This window comes from Peromyscus californicus, unplaced genomic scaffold, assembly GCF_007827085.1.
Source record: "Peromyscus californicus insignis strain IS unplaced genomic scaffold, ASM782708v3 Scaffold_12__1_contigs__length_115047231, whole genome shotgun sequence".
Taxonomy (NCBI): Eukaryota; Metazoa; Chordata; class Mammalia; order Rodentia; family Cricetidae; genus Peromyscus; species Peromyscus californicus.
Window position 1 is genome coordinate 93,234,658 of NW_026294413.1, and position 13,105 is coordinate 93,247,762.

General features: G+C 45.1%; 1 protein-coding gene across 1 annotated transcript in view; it reads left to right on the top strand.

Moving 5' to 3' along the window:
* Vstm4 (V-set and transmembrane domain containing 4) overlaps window positions 1–12,534 on the top strand; it is an 85,519-nt gene extending 72,985 nt beyond the window's left edge. Inside the window, exon 8 of the mRNA XM_052733906.1 lies at window positions 11,221–12,534. Coding sequence (XP_052589866.1) covers window positions 11,221–11,346 — 126 coding nt within the window. The 3' untranslated portion in view covers window positions 11,347–12,534. The remainder of the gene's footprint in view (window positions 1–11,220) is intronic.
* The last annotated feature ends 571 nt before the right edge of the window (window positions 12,535–13,105 follow it).

Here is a 13,105-nt window from a genome sequence, read left to right on the forward strand (position 1 = left end):
TGCTTGACTGGAGACTTCCCAGGAAGTTCATCTGGTCCACAGTATCAACAAACTTCAATAGATGAAATCTTTGTCTCCACTTCTTTTCTGACTTCAAGCTTTTCTGTCTTCTGTAGTCCTAGAGCTCATTGGACTATTGGCCATCAGACCCTAGGTACGCACACAGAGGTTGGAAATTGAGGCGAGAACCTCAGATATGACCCCCAGGCTCAGGCAACAGAGCAAGAGGATGTTTTGTGCTATGGACTCTTAGGTCCCTTGTGTCTCTGGACTTTGACTCAGATCATCAATATGTTTTTTGGTGAGCAGTCACAGCTTCATACTGACTTTGGGAATGTAAGTAAATCATTCAAGGTCTTGAGGCTACTGGTCTACCTGGACCTCTGTCCTCAGCAGCATAAGTCATTTCTGAGGCTTCTACCATATACTTTTCCTGGAGCAGAGATCCTGGTAGATTAATGACCTCTACTCCAAGGAGTTGGTGAATTAACCTGGTGATTGACTTATAATTCTTTCCATTCAACTCTCAGCTTCATCTTGCCACTATCCAGCAGCTATTTCCCACACAAGCTGGTCAAGGCAGAGCCTACTCCCTTGTGACCTCCATCCACCCCATACTTGTTAGAGGCATACCTGCTACTATTCCAGAAGCCTCATGTCTTGTGTGAGAATGGGGAGGTAAGGGCCTGGAGAGTTAACCTCTGTCCCTTTATCACCTCCTCTCAATGATGGCAGTTCTGTGTGATCTTGTGCTGTGTGGCCTTGGGTTTTTGCATCTCTTCATTCCAAGGCTTCCATCTGGTAAGGATGAGGCAGTGAAAGGACCAAGCAGATGCCATAACAGGCTGCTCAGTCTTCTCTCAGAGATCAGGCCTCAATTTCAGTTTCCTGAGACTTGAGCAAGCAGTTTCTGGGAGGGCCATGAACAAAAGACTGCTCAAAGTTTAGCCAGATGTTTACTTTCTGGGGCCCCTCACCAACTTAGAGTTATGTGCAGTACGTGCTTGACCAGCCAGCCCCCATGGTGGCTCAAGGACAAAGCCTGGGACTTGTGCTGGACTGCCCCCAAAGTAATAAATTGTAACCACCAACCAGTAAATTCAAAGGTTACATACCCTCACCCAATTAAAAGAGAACAGAGATAAAGATAAACCAATCCGAGTTGCACCCGTGCAAAACTCCCCCAACCCCCCTGAAGGGCTTGTGGATTTTGCCTTTAAAAAGCTAGCCACACAAAGAAAAAGCAAGTTCCTCCTGGCCTCACGACTACGAGTGAGTGCTTTGGATCGAGCTTCCCTGTCCGCGGCTTGTAAACAAACAGAAATAAACCATGCTAATTGCATTCTGAACCTAAGGTCTGTGGTGGTTTGTCTTTGGGGTCCCAATCTGGGCATAACAGCAGGCCATGCCCTTCATCCTCAGACCCCACAGTTGGAGCTCACACTGCCTGCTGAGTGGTGTGAGTCTGTATCCAAGCCTTATGCAGTTTGAGCTAATGGTCCTTCACTCCTTTCCCCATTGGTGTCTGATGCCTGCATCTTAGTTAGAATTTCTATTGCTGTGAAGAGATACAATGACCACAGCAACTCTTATAAAAGAAAGCGTTTGACTGGAGGTTGTTTACAGTTCAGAGGTGTAGTCCATTATCATGATAGTGGGAAGCATGGCAGTTTGCAGCCAGACATGGTGATGGAAATGAAGCTGAGAAATCTACATCTTTACCCACAGGCAACAGGAAGCAACTGTATGCCACACTGGGTGTAGCTTGAGCATACAAGACCTTAAAGCCTGCCCCCCACAGTGACACACTTCCTCCAGTGAGGCCACATCTACTCCAACAAGACCACACCTCCTAATAGTGCCACTCCCTTTGGGGACCATTTTCTTCCAAACCACCACAGCCTGCTTTTATGGAAAGGGACTGCTGTCCACTTGTCTAGATCACCTAGATATGAAGCTTGTACTTTTAATAATGTGCACTACCTTAATTTGAAATGCTGTACTGCTCATGTACTTTTCTGAGGGACCAGATCCCAGGCAGGATGGGATGGCTCTGCCTCCCACATATGTACCTGGTACTGTGAAACGGTTTTCTGCAATGTTGTTTGTTCGGTTAGTTGGTTTTGCTACAGGGTAGTCCATGCTGGCCTCCAATTCATGACCCTCCTGCTTCTACCTCCCAGCTGCTGGGATTATAGGTGTGTTACCACTCCCAGCAGCATCCTGCCTTCTAAAAGCTGTCTATTCATCAGTGATGTGAGTGTGACCATTGGCCCCACCTCACAGAACAGAGGTGAGAACTGAATGGGATGGTGAAAGTTAGTTGTCAGTGAGCTGAGTTCTGCTCTCAAAAGGACCAAGTCTCAGCTGCCATACTGAGCTACCTCCCAAAGCTACTCTGGGCCATTTACCATCTCTGTCGTGGAAAAAAATATTTCTTTTGTTGGTTTTCCTCCTTTATTTTTATTTAACATCACACCAGAAAACTCTAGATCCTCTTTTCAGAAATATCAATATCAATATATATGCTTGGAAGCAACCCATGCACCTCAACAATGCCAAGTTCATCTCTGAGGCATGTTGGTGGCCACATGATCGATGGACCTAAGGCATTCTTTTCCCTCCTGAGTATAGATGTTCAGAGACTTCTAAGGCTCTGGGTGAGGGAGAGCACAATGTGCTAAACACTCAGCTTCAGCACCCTCACTGACCATGGTTATGTGGGGGGGGGGCGCTTTGGGGAGACTGTTTTTTTTACCAGTTCCTTCTCTGTTGAATAAAAAATGAGCACTTATCTTGAAGGGAAAAGAGGAAGTCTGCCCCGACAATTCTCATAGTCTCTTGGGGGAATGGATTCCTGATACTGCAACTCTGTAGACCTGCAGCCTGGGCTGGAGCTCTAAGGTGACGTGAGCGCGAAGCTCCCATGTCCTGGGTATTGATCTGTTGCTGTGGTAATAGTATTACCTCACTGAACTCTTCACATTGGCAAACCGGGAGCTGCTGCAATTGCATTTCTCTCTTATTCCTGCAAACTTAATTCAACATGCACACCCAGCTGCAATCTCCACAAGAAAGTATTGTTTTGCAGGAGTCTGCATAAGAGATCATTAAACCCCTGCTCACCCAGGAAGGGTAACTTTCAGTTGACTCCATGGAAACCGGTGCACAAGATGAAATCCTCGGAAAGTGCCCATTAGGAGCATGAAGTATGTGTTGTGAAGAAATGCATAACTCCCGGATCTCTTGAGGTCGGTTTTCCTGGTGTCAGCAGACTCAAGCCATTCCTTCCCCACGGGTGTACTTTCCATAACCATCACCCTAAACTGGGGCAGAGAAAGGCTTAAATTAGAGCTGAGAGAGGCAGCCTGAGCTGGTACATGTGGCCTCAGCACCTCACCACTGGTGGAGCAGGAGGATGAGGCTAGGCAGGCCATCCGAGGCTCTAAAATTCTCTTTCCCTCTTATACTAGACTGCAAAGACTTCCCACTTCATACAAGCCGTAGCCTGTGTGATCCCAGGAAGTCATACCGGGTGTGAGATTTAACCTGGCTCCATAGCCATCAGTGACAAGTTGAGTTTAAGTCTAGGATTAGTGGGTTTCCCCAAGGGTGGGGGGTCACTGTGTCCCTGACACCCACTAAAAGAAGTAAAGAAAAAAATAAGTGACATTAAGGAAATGGAGCTGTTGAGACTCATACTTCTTAGGTAGCAGGGCAAATGGTATGCTCTGGAAGGCTGACAGTTTCTTAAGAGCTAAACATACATTTGCCATTTGACCCAGCTGTCCCACTTTGGGGTATTTACTCTAGAGAAACAGAAACACCCACAAAAGCCTGTCAATGCATGTTTATAATGACCCCTGGTATGGTCCAGTCATATAGATCCCTGGCTGGTTCAGGGCTTTTCTGAGGCCAGAGACCGGGCATTGCCTTCACCTCCCTCTGCCATTCTGAATACACTGCTCTCGATTTTCATTCCTGCTGCCTCAGTGGCTCCGGAGCTTCTTTTCAAGTGAAAGAAAAAAAGACGTCCCTCAAGAGACCTGAGCACGCAGGAGCAGCTGGGGCCTTTCCCTGGGCTAGGAACCCCTTTCTATAAGAGTTCTCTGCCTCTGACTCAGCATGTCCCAAACCTCAGTCCAGGCTCTCCCTGAGAGGCAACATCTCTACACATTGGTCCGCTGCTTCCTGTGTCCTCAGCACAAGGGGAAGAGAGGCAATAACAACAGAAAGTAGCCTTGTTGAGCTGTGGATGGCAGGTGGGCACACGGGGACTGGGCAGAAAACATCTGACAGTGAGCCTACCTCCTCCCCGAGAGCCTGTGTGTTCAGTCAGAAGGTTTAAGGTTCACCCCAAGGTTGGGGTGGATGTCACCTGGAGGCCAGGCCCCTTTCCTCAGGTGGAAGCAGTTCATCTCTGTTGCTGCTGTCACTGATTTCTCCTTCCCAATGGAGCCAACCATCTCTCTTCCCAGGCAGCACAGAGAGCCCAAGTCCCTATTGTCTCTTCCATGTAGCTGGATTTACTGCAACTCAGAGTTAAGGCCAAGCTGTAGAGGGCAGGACAGCAGGGAGGCATGTGTCTGGGAGGATTGTGTAAAGGCGTGCTAGAACCTCCCATTCCCATCTTGCTTCCTCACTGAATAGCACCAGATATCAGCCTCTTCCTTCCTTTCCCCCACCCCATGTTGGCATGACCTAGTATGTACCTATTCATGGGAAGGCCGATCATCTCTTCTTTCCCCAAATAAAGCATTTTCTCTTAATCTATACTGTGATCAATAGACTATTACATAAAGGATGCCATAATTAAATTCCATAAATGAAATAACTTATATACCAGAGATATGTTTTCCCAAAAAGACTTCAAGCCCAAGACCAGCATGGCATCAGGCCTGACTTCTCCCAATTCCTCTCTCCTTAACTTATAGATGACCAGTGTCTTCATGGCACCATCCCTCTAAGTGGCCTGTATCCCAGTGCTTGCTGTAAAGAAGTACTCACATAGGATTAGCGTTCACTCTACCAACCTCATCTTAACCTGATCAGTACTTTAAAGACCCCTTCTCCAAATGCAGTCACGTTCTGAGGTACTGGGGGATAAACAACCTAGGAGTTTGGCGGCGGGTGTGTGTGTGTGTGTGTGTGTGTGTGTGTGTGTGTGTGTGTGTGTGTGTGAATTCAGCCCATAACTAATTTCCCAGATCCCGGCTTACATGGTCTACACCATTCTCGTTCATGCGTGAAGGATTCAACGTGCACATAGGTAGAAGAGGTTTAGCTGAGCAAATGGAAAGTGATGGTGGCAGAATGTGGACTTACTCAACACACATGCATTTAGCACCTTCTACGGGGCAGAAGCTGTGTCAAAATACTCACATGCATCTCATTTACACACTCACAACTAGCTAGCTACTTACTATTGTTCCTGAGCGCTGACGGGAGAACTGCCCAAAGTCAAGTAGCTGGCACTTGAACCTTGTCTGGATTCCTCTTGCCCCTCAGCTCTGCAGGCAGGTGGGGACCATGCTAAAATTCTCCTCCCCTCCCCATGAACATGATCACAACGATGCAGGCGAGAAGAATGTGCTGCCTTCAATGTACTGATGCCTCCCTGCATCTTCTCCTCTGTCACCTACTGATTAGAGAGCCTCCCTCCAACTGCAGGAAAGATCCTCCCTGACTAGTAAGGAATGGATGAGGGCAAAGGTGGCAGAAGACAAAGGTTTGAGCATGTATGAGGTCCAGGCAGCTGCACACAGATGGCAGATCCTGCATCTTGTAGGCTCAACCAGTTACAGGCTGAGGATATTTGGAGGAAATTGCATCTGTAAGGAACTTGGACAGACTTTTTACTTTTTGTTTCTCATTATTCCCCAAGTGATACAATATAGCAACAATTTTCAGAGAATTTACATTGTACCTCATGTTATAATTCTTCTAGAGACCATTTGAAGTGTAAGAGCATGTATGTACAAACATGTGTACACAGAACATGACACTGTTATACAAGGGTCTTGGGCATCTGAGGACTTTAGTACCTGTGCAGCTCTTGGAACCAATCCCTTGTGGATTTCAAGGACTGGACGTATGCTTTGAGGAGCAGCAGAGAATCCCACCAAGCATTTCTGAGGCCTGGGAAAAAGGCAAAAGAAGGAAAAACCAGAGTGTCCTGAAGAGGTGCTGCTGATGGGTTTAGAAGTGCCTCAGTCTGCTTCTGGGAAATTCAGCAGCGTCTGTATATGATGTGGGCTCAGTCAGAGGCCCCTGAGTCCCACTTTGAAAGTTCCTGTTAATGCTTTCAGCAGAGCCCTAAGGCTGCAAGAGGGCTTGCAAACAGCGGGTTAGTATGTCTGAAGCTGTGCTCTCAGGCGGCCTGTGTCTTGCCACCCCTCTGATTCCTTGAGAGAATGCTTCTAGGACTCCCCATATAAAGCAAAAGCCAAGTCCTCGGTATAAATGGTGCATAGCTGCATCACAATGGAGCCTCCCTATATCCTTCTGTGTTCCTGAGATCATCCCTAAATTACTTACCATACTAAATATAATGCAAATGCTGTATAAACAGTGGGTGTGCTGTATTGTTTAGGGAACAGCGGAGGGAAGTCCACATGTGTAGTACAGATGCAACTTTTTCCCAAACATTGGGCTGTTTGCAGGACTCACAGATATAGAAGACTAACTGTAATTCTACACCCCAACCCCAACCCCACCCCAGTATCCAGAGTACCAAACAGGCCTGAAGACTGCTGTTTTGAGAACTGGTGGCCAGTGGAGAATACACAGAGTGCTCCCTGGTCCATCCTCAGAAACCTGTACTTCTGTCTAGGACTGGAATTGCTGTTGACACTGGGGATGAGTTGTTGGGTTTGTCTAGCCAAGGTTACAGTGAGAGTACCTGGACTATAGCAATCAAGATCCCTTACCTGGTCCTGTCCCACAGCAGGACCTTGCCTCCTGTGATGGTTACGTCACACCCTGGTCCTGGCAGCTGGCTTTATTATGTATGGCCTCTGTTCTTACCATCTCTAAAGCTGTTTCTTAGGTGGACCTAAGCTTTACTGAGGCATCAACGTAAACAAAGGCCGGTCGGGGAAACCAGTGAGAGGGACCCATTTGCCCATTTCCCTTGGCTGTTAGGACTGTATTTCCAGTTGATCAAGCTGAGGACTGCAGTTAAGCACATGTTTGATGGTGCCAGCCAACTGTGCCTGCCAGAAAAACAATAGGTTCTTTAAAGGTGCCAAGCACTGCTGTTATGCATCTTCTGTTGTAAACTGTATACACTTCACACTCCGGAGCCTCCTGTGTGCTGCCTCATATCTTCAATCAAATTATTACACTCCAGAAATATGCATAAGGGAAATGATTGTACACATTTTATGGTGGGTTGTTGCTTGTAGCAGTAATTGAAGTACCTTTCCCACTTATGAAAGTACTAATTTTATTTGTTTTTATTGCTTTTCTAGATGCAATTATTTATTTAGTGTGCTTTGGCTTTATTAAATTATGTTTACTATAGGAACATCATAAAAATGTATGAAAAGAACAGATCAACCAAGCCAGCCTGGTGACCTGTATTGAGAAAGCTGGTGTTATTTTTCATATCCAAACATAATGAAATAACTTAAGAATAAACAGATAATCTGCACTAGAAAACAATACGGTTTCAAAGTAATGCAATAAAACAACTGGACAATATGATTTCATAAGCCTGGGTTCTAAAATTTACATGAGTTGGGTTTTGAGTACTTATTGGAGGACACGTGGTGTTCCTAAATGGAATCATTACAATGTGAAATGTAATGAAAGCACAAGGCGAGAAGGTACGTGGGGTTTTGTTGGCTGGTAAGAGGTGGACGACCAGGACGCAGTGTAAAGACTTTTAGTGTCAAAAGGCAAACTGAGACTCCATCCCTACAAATGTGCTTAATTTTGAACTTGAAAAACGGCTAGACCCTTGTGCATATCGCGTGGAAGTCACCTGGGCCAGATATGCTGGCATTAAGTGCTTTGTCCGCCCTTTTGGGGACCTTGTTTCCAGTCCTCCCAGCATTTTGTCTCAAAAGAACAAATGCTCTCTGCTTTGACATCCCACTGGAGACACATACATTCCATGTCAACAGTGTCTTTGCCCTGGACTTCCATAAGATAAAGATAGAAGCATATAGGTTTTTTTTGTTTGTTTGTTTTTAAAGAGTGTGATTCAAAATAACAACAAAACAGAAACTGAAAACCTAACCCTCAAATCTAACATCTAGATCAGAAACACAGAGTTGCTGAAATGAAAATGTCGATATGACTCTATATTAGCGACCACGTTTACTTATCTAATTGCAAATTTAAGTTAATTAGTGCGTCGGGTAACTAGATATGCCTACTGTAACATCCAAAAGGTACAAAACAAAGAATATAAAATAAAGTGTGAGTCTTCCCAACCACCCAGTTTACACCCCTTGAAGCCATGGCTATTGGGTTCTCCACTTACTGATTTCCAAGGGTAACATGTTTGCTTACATGCATATTTTCATAAATAACACTACATAGAGACCATGTACAGCTCCATTGGTTTTTGAATGATATTTATGATACAGAAGGTCAAACCCCAGGCCTTGCACATACTGGGCAAGCAGCATACAACTGAGCCACATCCCTGGCCCCAGCTCTATGGTTGTTAAAGATCCCTCCATCATACATTCTGTTCTACAAATGCCCATGTTTCTACTGAAGAACCTGAGCTTGCTTTCCTTCTTTCTTTTGCCCTTCCTTCCTTCCTTCCTTCCTTCCTTCCTTCCTTCCTTCTTTCCTTCCTTCCTCCCTCCCTCCCTCCTTCCCTCCCTCCCTCCCCCCTCTCTTTCTCTCTCTTTCTCTCTTTCTTTCTTTCTTTTATCCCAAAGAATAGAATAATCTCAACAGGAACAAATGAGAGAATACAGTAGTTTGGGCAACTTAAAAATTGGAAACTTAAACCAAAAGTCATACTTAAGTGTGATCTAAAATCGTGCCTTTCAGTAGTAGTGATTGTGTCAGCATGCATAAGCCCCACTCAAGCCAGACCAAACCCCAGCAGGAAGAGAGGAGGTGAGCATGAAGTCCCGCCTCTAGCCGAGGAGCTATTGCTGATTGGCAGCTGCTGGGAGAGGGACAGCCAGTTTTCCTCAGGAGTGTTGCCTCTTAGAGCTTGCCCACGCTTCAGTGAAAGGCCACTCATCCGAGAATATATGTGCGGCACACACTGGACATGATGGGCGGAAAACACACGCACACAAAGTTGGGTGGGTAGACAGGAGGGGCTTCTGGGAGGAGTCGAGGAGGGCTGAGTGTGACAAAAACGCATTGTACAAACTTCTCAAAGAACTAAGACCAAAGCTGTGGGTCTCTCGGGGTGAGCAAGGTTGTCTCACTTCATCTGCGCAAGAGCTGTTGTGCGCGTCCTTTCCTGGAGCCATGGAGGGCTTTGCCATCCTCTGCTTGTTCCCTGGTGGGTTGTTGGTTGGGGTCTTTGCTGAACCGTCAGCCCCTTCGATAGGAGCTACAAACAGCTTCCTTGTTCTTTTTTTATTGTTTTTTGACTCGATTAAGAGAATATTTTGCCATCAAGAGCAGGACAATGCACCATTTGTAGTTGTCTTACTCCCAAGATGGTTTTCCTAAAAGTTCTCCTCATGTTCTTCTAATAGTTTTAGGGGTTTACATATTTGGGGGTGATATAGGGTGTGAGTTTATCCTATTTTGCTCCCAATATTCCAACAGCATTTACTGGAAGATGATACCTCTGGGGTCTCTAGCCAGTTTCACTGATAGGCATGTCTGTTCATCTGCCAGCATTGCCATATTTAAATTAGTCCAGTTGTATAGTTTTAATATTTGCCAATTATTCATTATCTTAACATCTCTTAATCATATTAAGAAAACATGCAACTGTGACTATGTCATTCAAAGTTTGATTTTGTCAAGAGTGGTTTTTAAATGTCAATATTGAATGGCTTTCCAGCATCTATAGAGATAATGATGAGGTTTTTCTCTTTTGCTCTTTTACTAGTATAAATCATTTTAAAATACTGAACCATGTTTGTGTTCCAGGATAAAATCAACCTGAATATGATTACCTATCACTTATGTGCCTCTTCACTCTCCTGAATAAATTTGAATTAAAATGTGTAGGAACACAGAGTTTGTTCTGAAAGCCATCAGGGTTGTCTTCCCTCTTGTTCTCTCATCAGCATAATGACGTGAGATGGTCTGTTCTGCATAGGAGCTTCCTTCAGGAATGCCCGGCCAGTAGCTCTCCCGGTGCTGCTAAGGGGCAGCCCCTCCTTGCTGCCCCTCTGAGGGTATTTAGCAAATTCAGGTTGCCTACACTTAGCATTTATCATTTATTTTTTCTGGGACATTATCATTTTACCCTGTGTTCGGTTTTCCTCTTCAGTGTGTTGAGTCAAGCAGCCTTCTAACAGTGTGTAAAAATTCCTTCATTTACAATCTATTACCTTTTTTGTTTCCTGTTTTATTCATTCGTGCTTTTTTATATTTTTCCTTTTTATAGTGATCAATTTTTCACCAATATGCCCATTATTGGTACTTTCCAAGCACTTGATTTTAGATATTTTGATCTGTTTTCTGTTTTTTTTTTCCTTATCATTTTGGTTTTGCTCATTTTGTTCAATTCCTAACTTCCTAAATTTGATGTTTGAGCCTCATCATGGTATTAAGTAATAAATCACTTAATGTTCCATGACCACTGCTCTCGCTGTACTCCTTAGCATGTAGCAAGAAATACTTTCTTCATTATTATTTTCCAGATACTCTGAATTTTTCATTACATAATTACATCATTCACAAAATTTTCTAAGTTTGATATTAATTGTCAGTAGACTTATTTCTGTCTCCGTGCATTTCCTTTTGACCAGTGTTAGTGCTAGGTTTTGCTTTTTAGAATTAGGTATTATTTGTGAGCTAGAGTCCAATGGCTTTTGTGAGTACTTGACACCAACCTAAACATTAATGGCAGCGTCTCTTGGCAGAGCATGGTGTTCTGCGTGGGGCAGTGAGCTGTATCTTTTGAGGTTACTTGGTTTTGCCTATTTATGTTTGCCTACACGTTTCCCTTATCGCCCTATAAATACTGTGAAAACAGGCACTCCGTAAATGAGTACATGGTAGACAGCTTGACTGTGGTCAGCTTGAATTGTGTTTCGTGTTTGTTTTTCTGTGCAGCCAAAGATCGCTGAGGAAAACTTGACCTATGCCGAGCTGGAGCTGATCAAACCACGCCGTGCCGCCAAGGGAGTCCCCAGCAGCACCGTGTACGCACAGATCCTCTTTGAGGAGAACCAGCTGTAGTGACGCCTCTCCTCGGGCTGCCACCTGCTCCCTCTTATTTATGACACTCAGAAACAGAGGCCCTATTTTTGTATTTTCACACGTGCCTTCACTGTGATGGGGAGCCCCTTCCCATGGCAGTCTCGTGTCTTCTAAGAGGTACGCACTCCCCAGGAAAGAGGGGCCACAGCCTTGGGCTATGTCTCCTCGGACAAGAGGTCGCTGGCCTGATCCTGAGGTGCGAGGACTCTGCTTCCAGGAGAATCAGCTGAGCCTACCCTTATCACCTTTTCTTCTTTTCCCGAGTCTTAATTTGTTGAACAACAAGCTAAATCTCAATTTCAATCTGCCGCCCTCACTGTGTCAAAGACGTCAAGCACCCAGTTCATAGCCACAGGAAATGCCTGTAGAGGTCACAGAGAGAGGTGGGATATATGGACTCACTGGTTCTCTGAGGCTCAGATGTGTTGCCGGGACACCCGGAGCACAGCAAGCCCCCGGTTGTGAAGGCAGGCAACCACTTATGATGGCATCCATTGTTTAATAGATGCTCTGAAGCTGGCCATGTAAGGGCAGAGTGCTGATGGTTCAAAGTCTGAGGTCCGTCTCGAGAAATTCCGGCACTCCTCTTCAGACCCATTCCTCACCGGGGCTGTAGGTCCACAAGAGCACCATTGTAAAGTGCTTGTCCCCCTTTGGCAGAATGGACCTAGAGTGATAGGAAAACATATTGCTCTCTCTTTTCCAAAGACTCGAGTATGGTACCAGTGGGTATGTCACGTAAGCAGGTAAAGTGTGCCGAACTCGGTCCACTCCCACTCCCTGAAGAGCAGAGCCTCTCACTGTCCCCTCCGCACAGAAGCGGAAGAACAAGCCATTTCAGAAAACTATGTCGGGAAGACTCAACTCTTGGCCGGTACCTTGTCCATCTCAGCTTTGGATGTGAACTGCGATGGTCTTGTGTGGGCGCCATGGGACCTTGAGACGTAAGTCCATGGGCAAGTTTCTCTGTGGACCTAAATGATGTACAGAAAAGTCGGACTTGATGGAAGTAGATCCACTCTGTGAGAGTCATCCCAATATCCAGAGTGCTGTTCAGGATGCTTGTTGATGTGTGTGCACTCTGGTGGCCGTTTATGACACTCTGTAAACATTGTTTGGCTATGTAATTTACCGTGTATATATGATAAATTATCTATTTTAAACACAGCTGGGGCGTGAGTTGTGCCCTTTCTATCACCGTGGGTCTTACTTGAGTTTCTTACCCCTGATCATCTAGACTTTCTGTATCTATAGAAAGAATTTAACCCTTTCTAGGATTCTTGAAGGTTAAATAGGACAATAATCATTGTGATATTCTGGAAACTATAAGCCAGTACACAAATGATCTCACCTGACATTCATGCTAAAGCCACTGTGCATTTTAAAACACACAAAACAACCAAACTTTTGTTTGCAATGTTTGGGTTTGAACCCAAGGCTTTGCCCATGATCTAACAGGCCCTTTACCTCTAAGCTGAATTCCTAGGCTGGTAGTAGCTTTAAAATACATTTTTTTTACCTGCAAACTTGGTCCGAAAGCTGTAACGTTCCCACAGACCCAGGGGTCCCTGTGAATAGTTCCTGTGTTTATTGGAAAGGGTCCAAACGGAGCAGCTATTGGTGTCCTGCAAAAACTGGTGTGGACATCCATCCTCTCTAATAACACCTGCATCCTGTCCCCTCTCTCTGTGCCTGAAACACGGCTTTTGAAGGAGAAAGACCATTTAAAATAATGTAC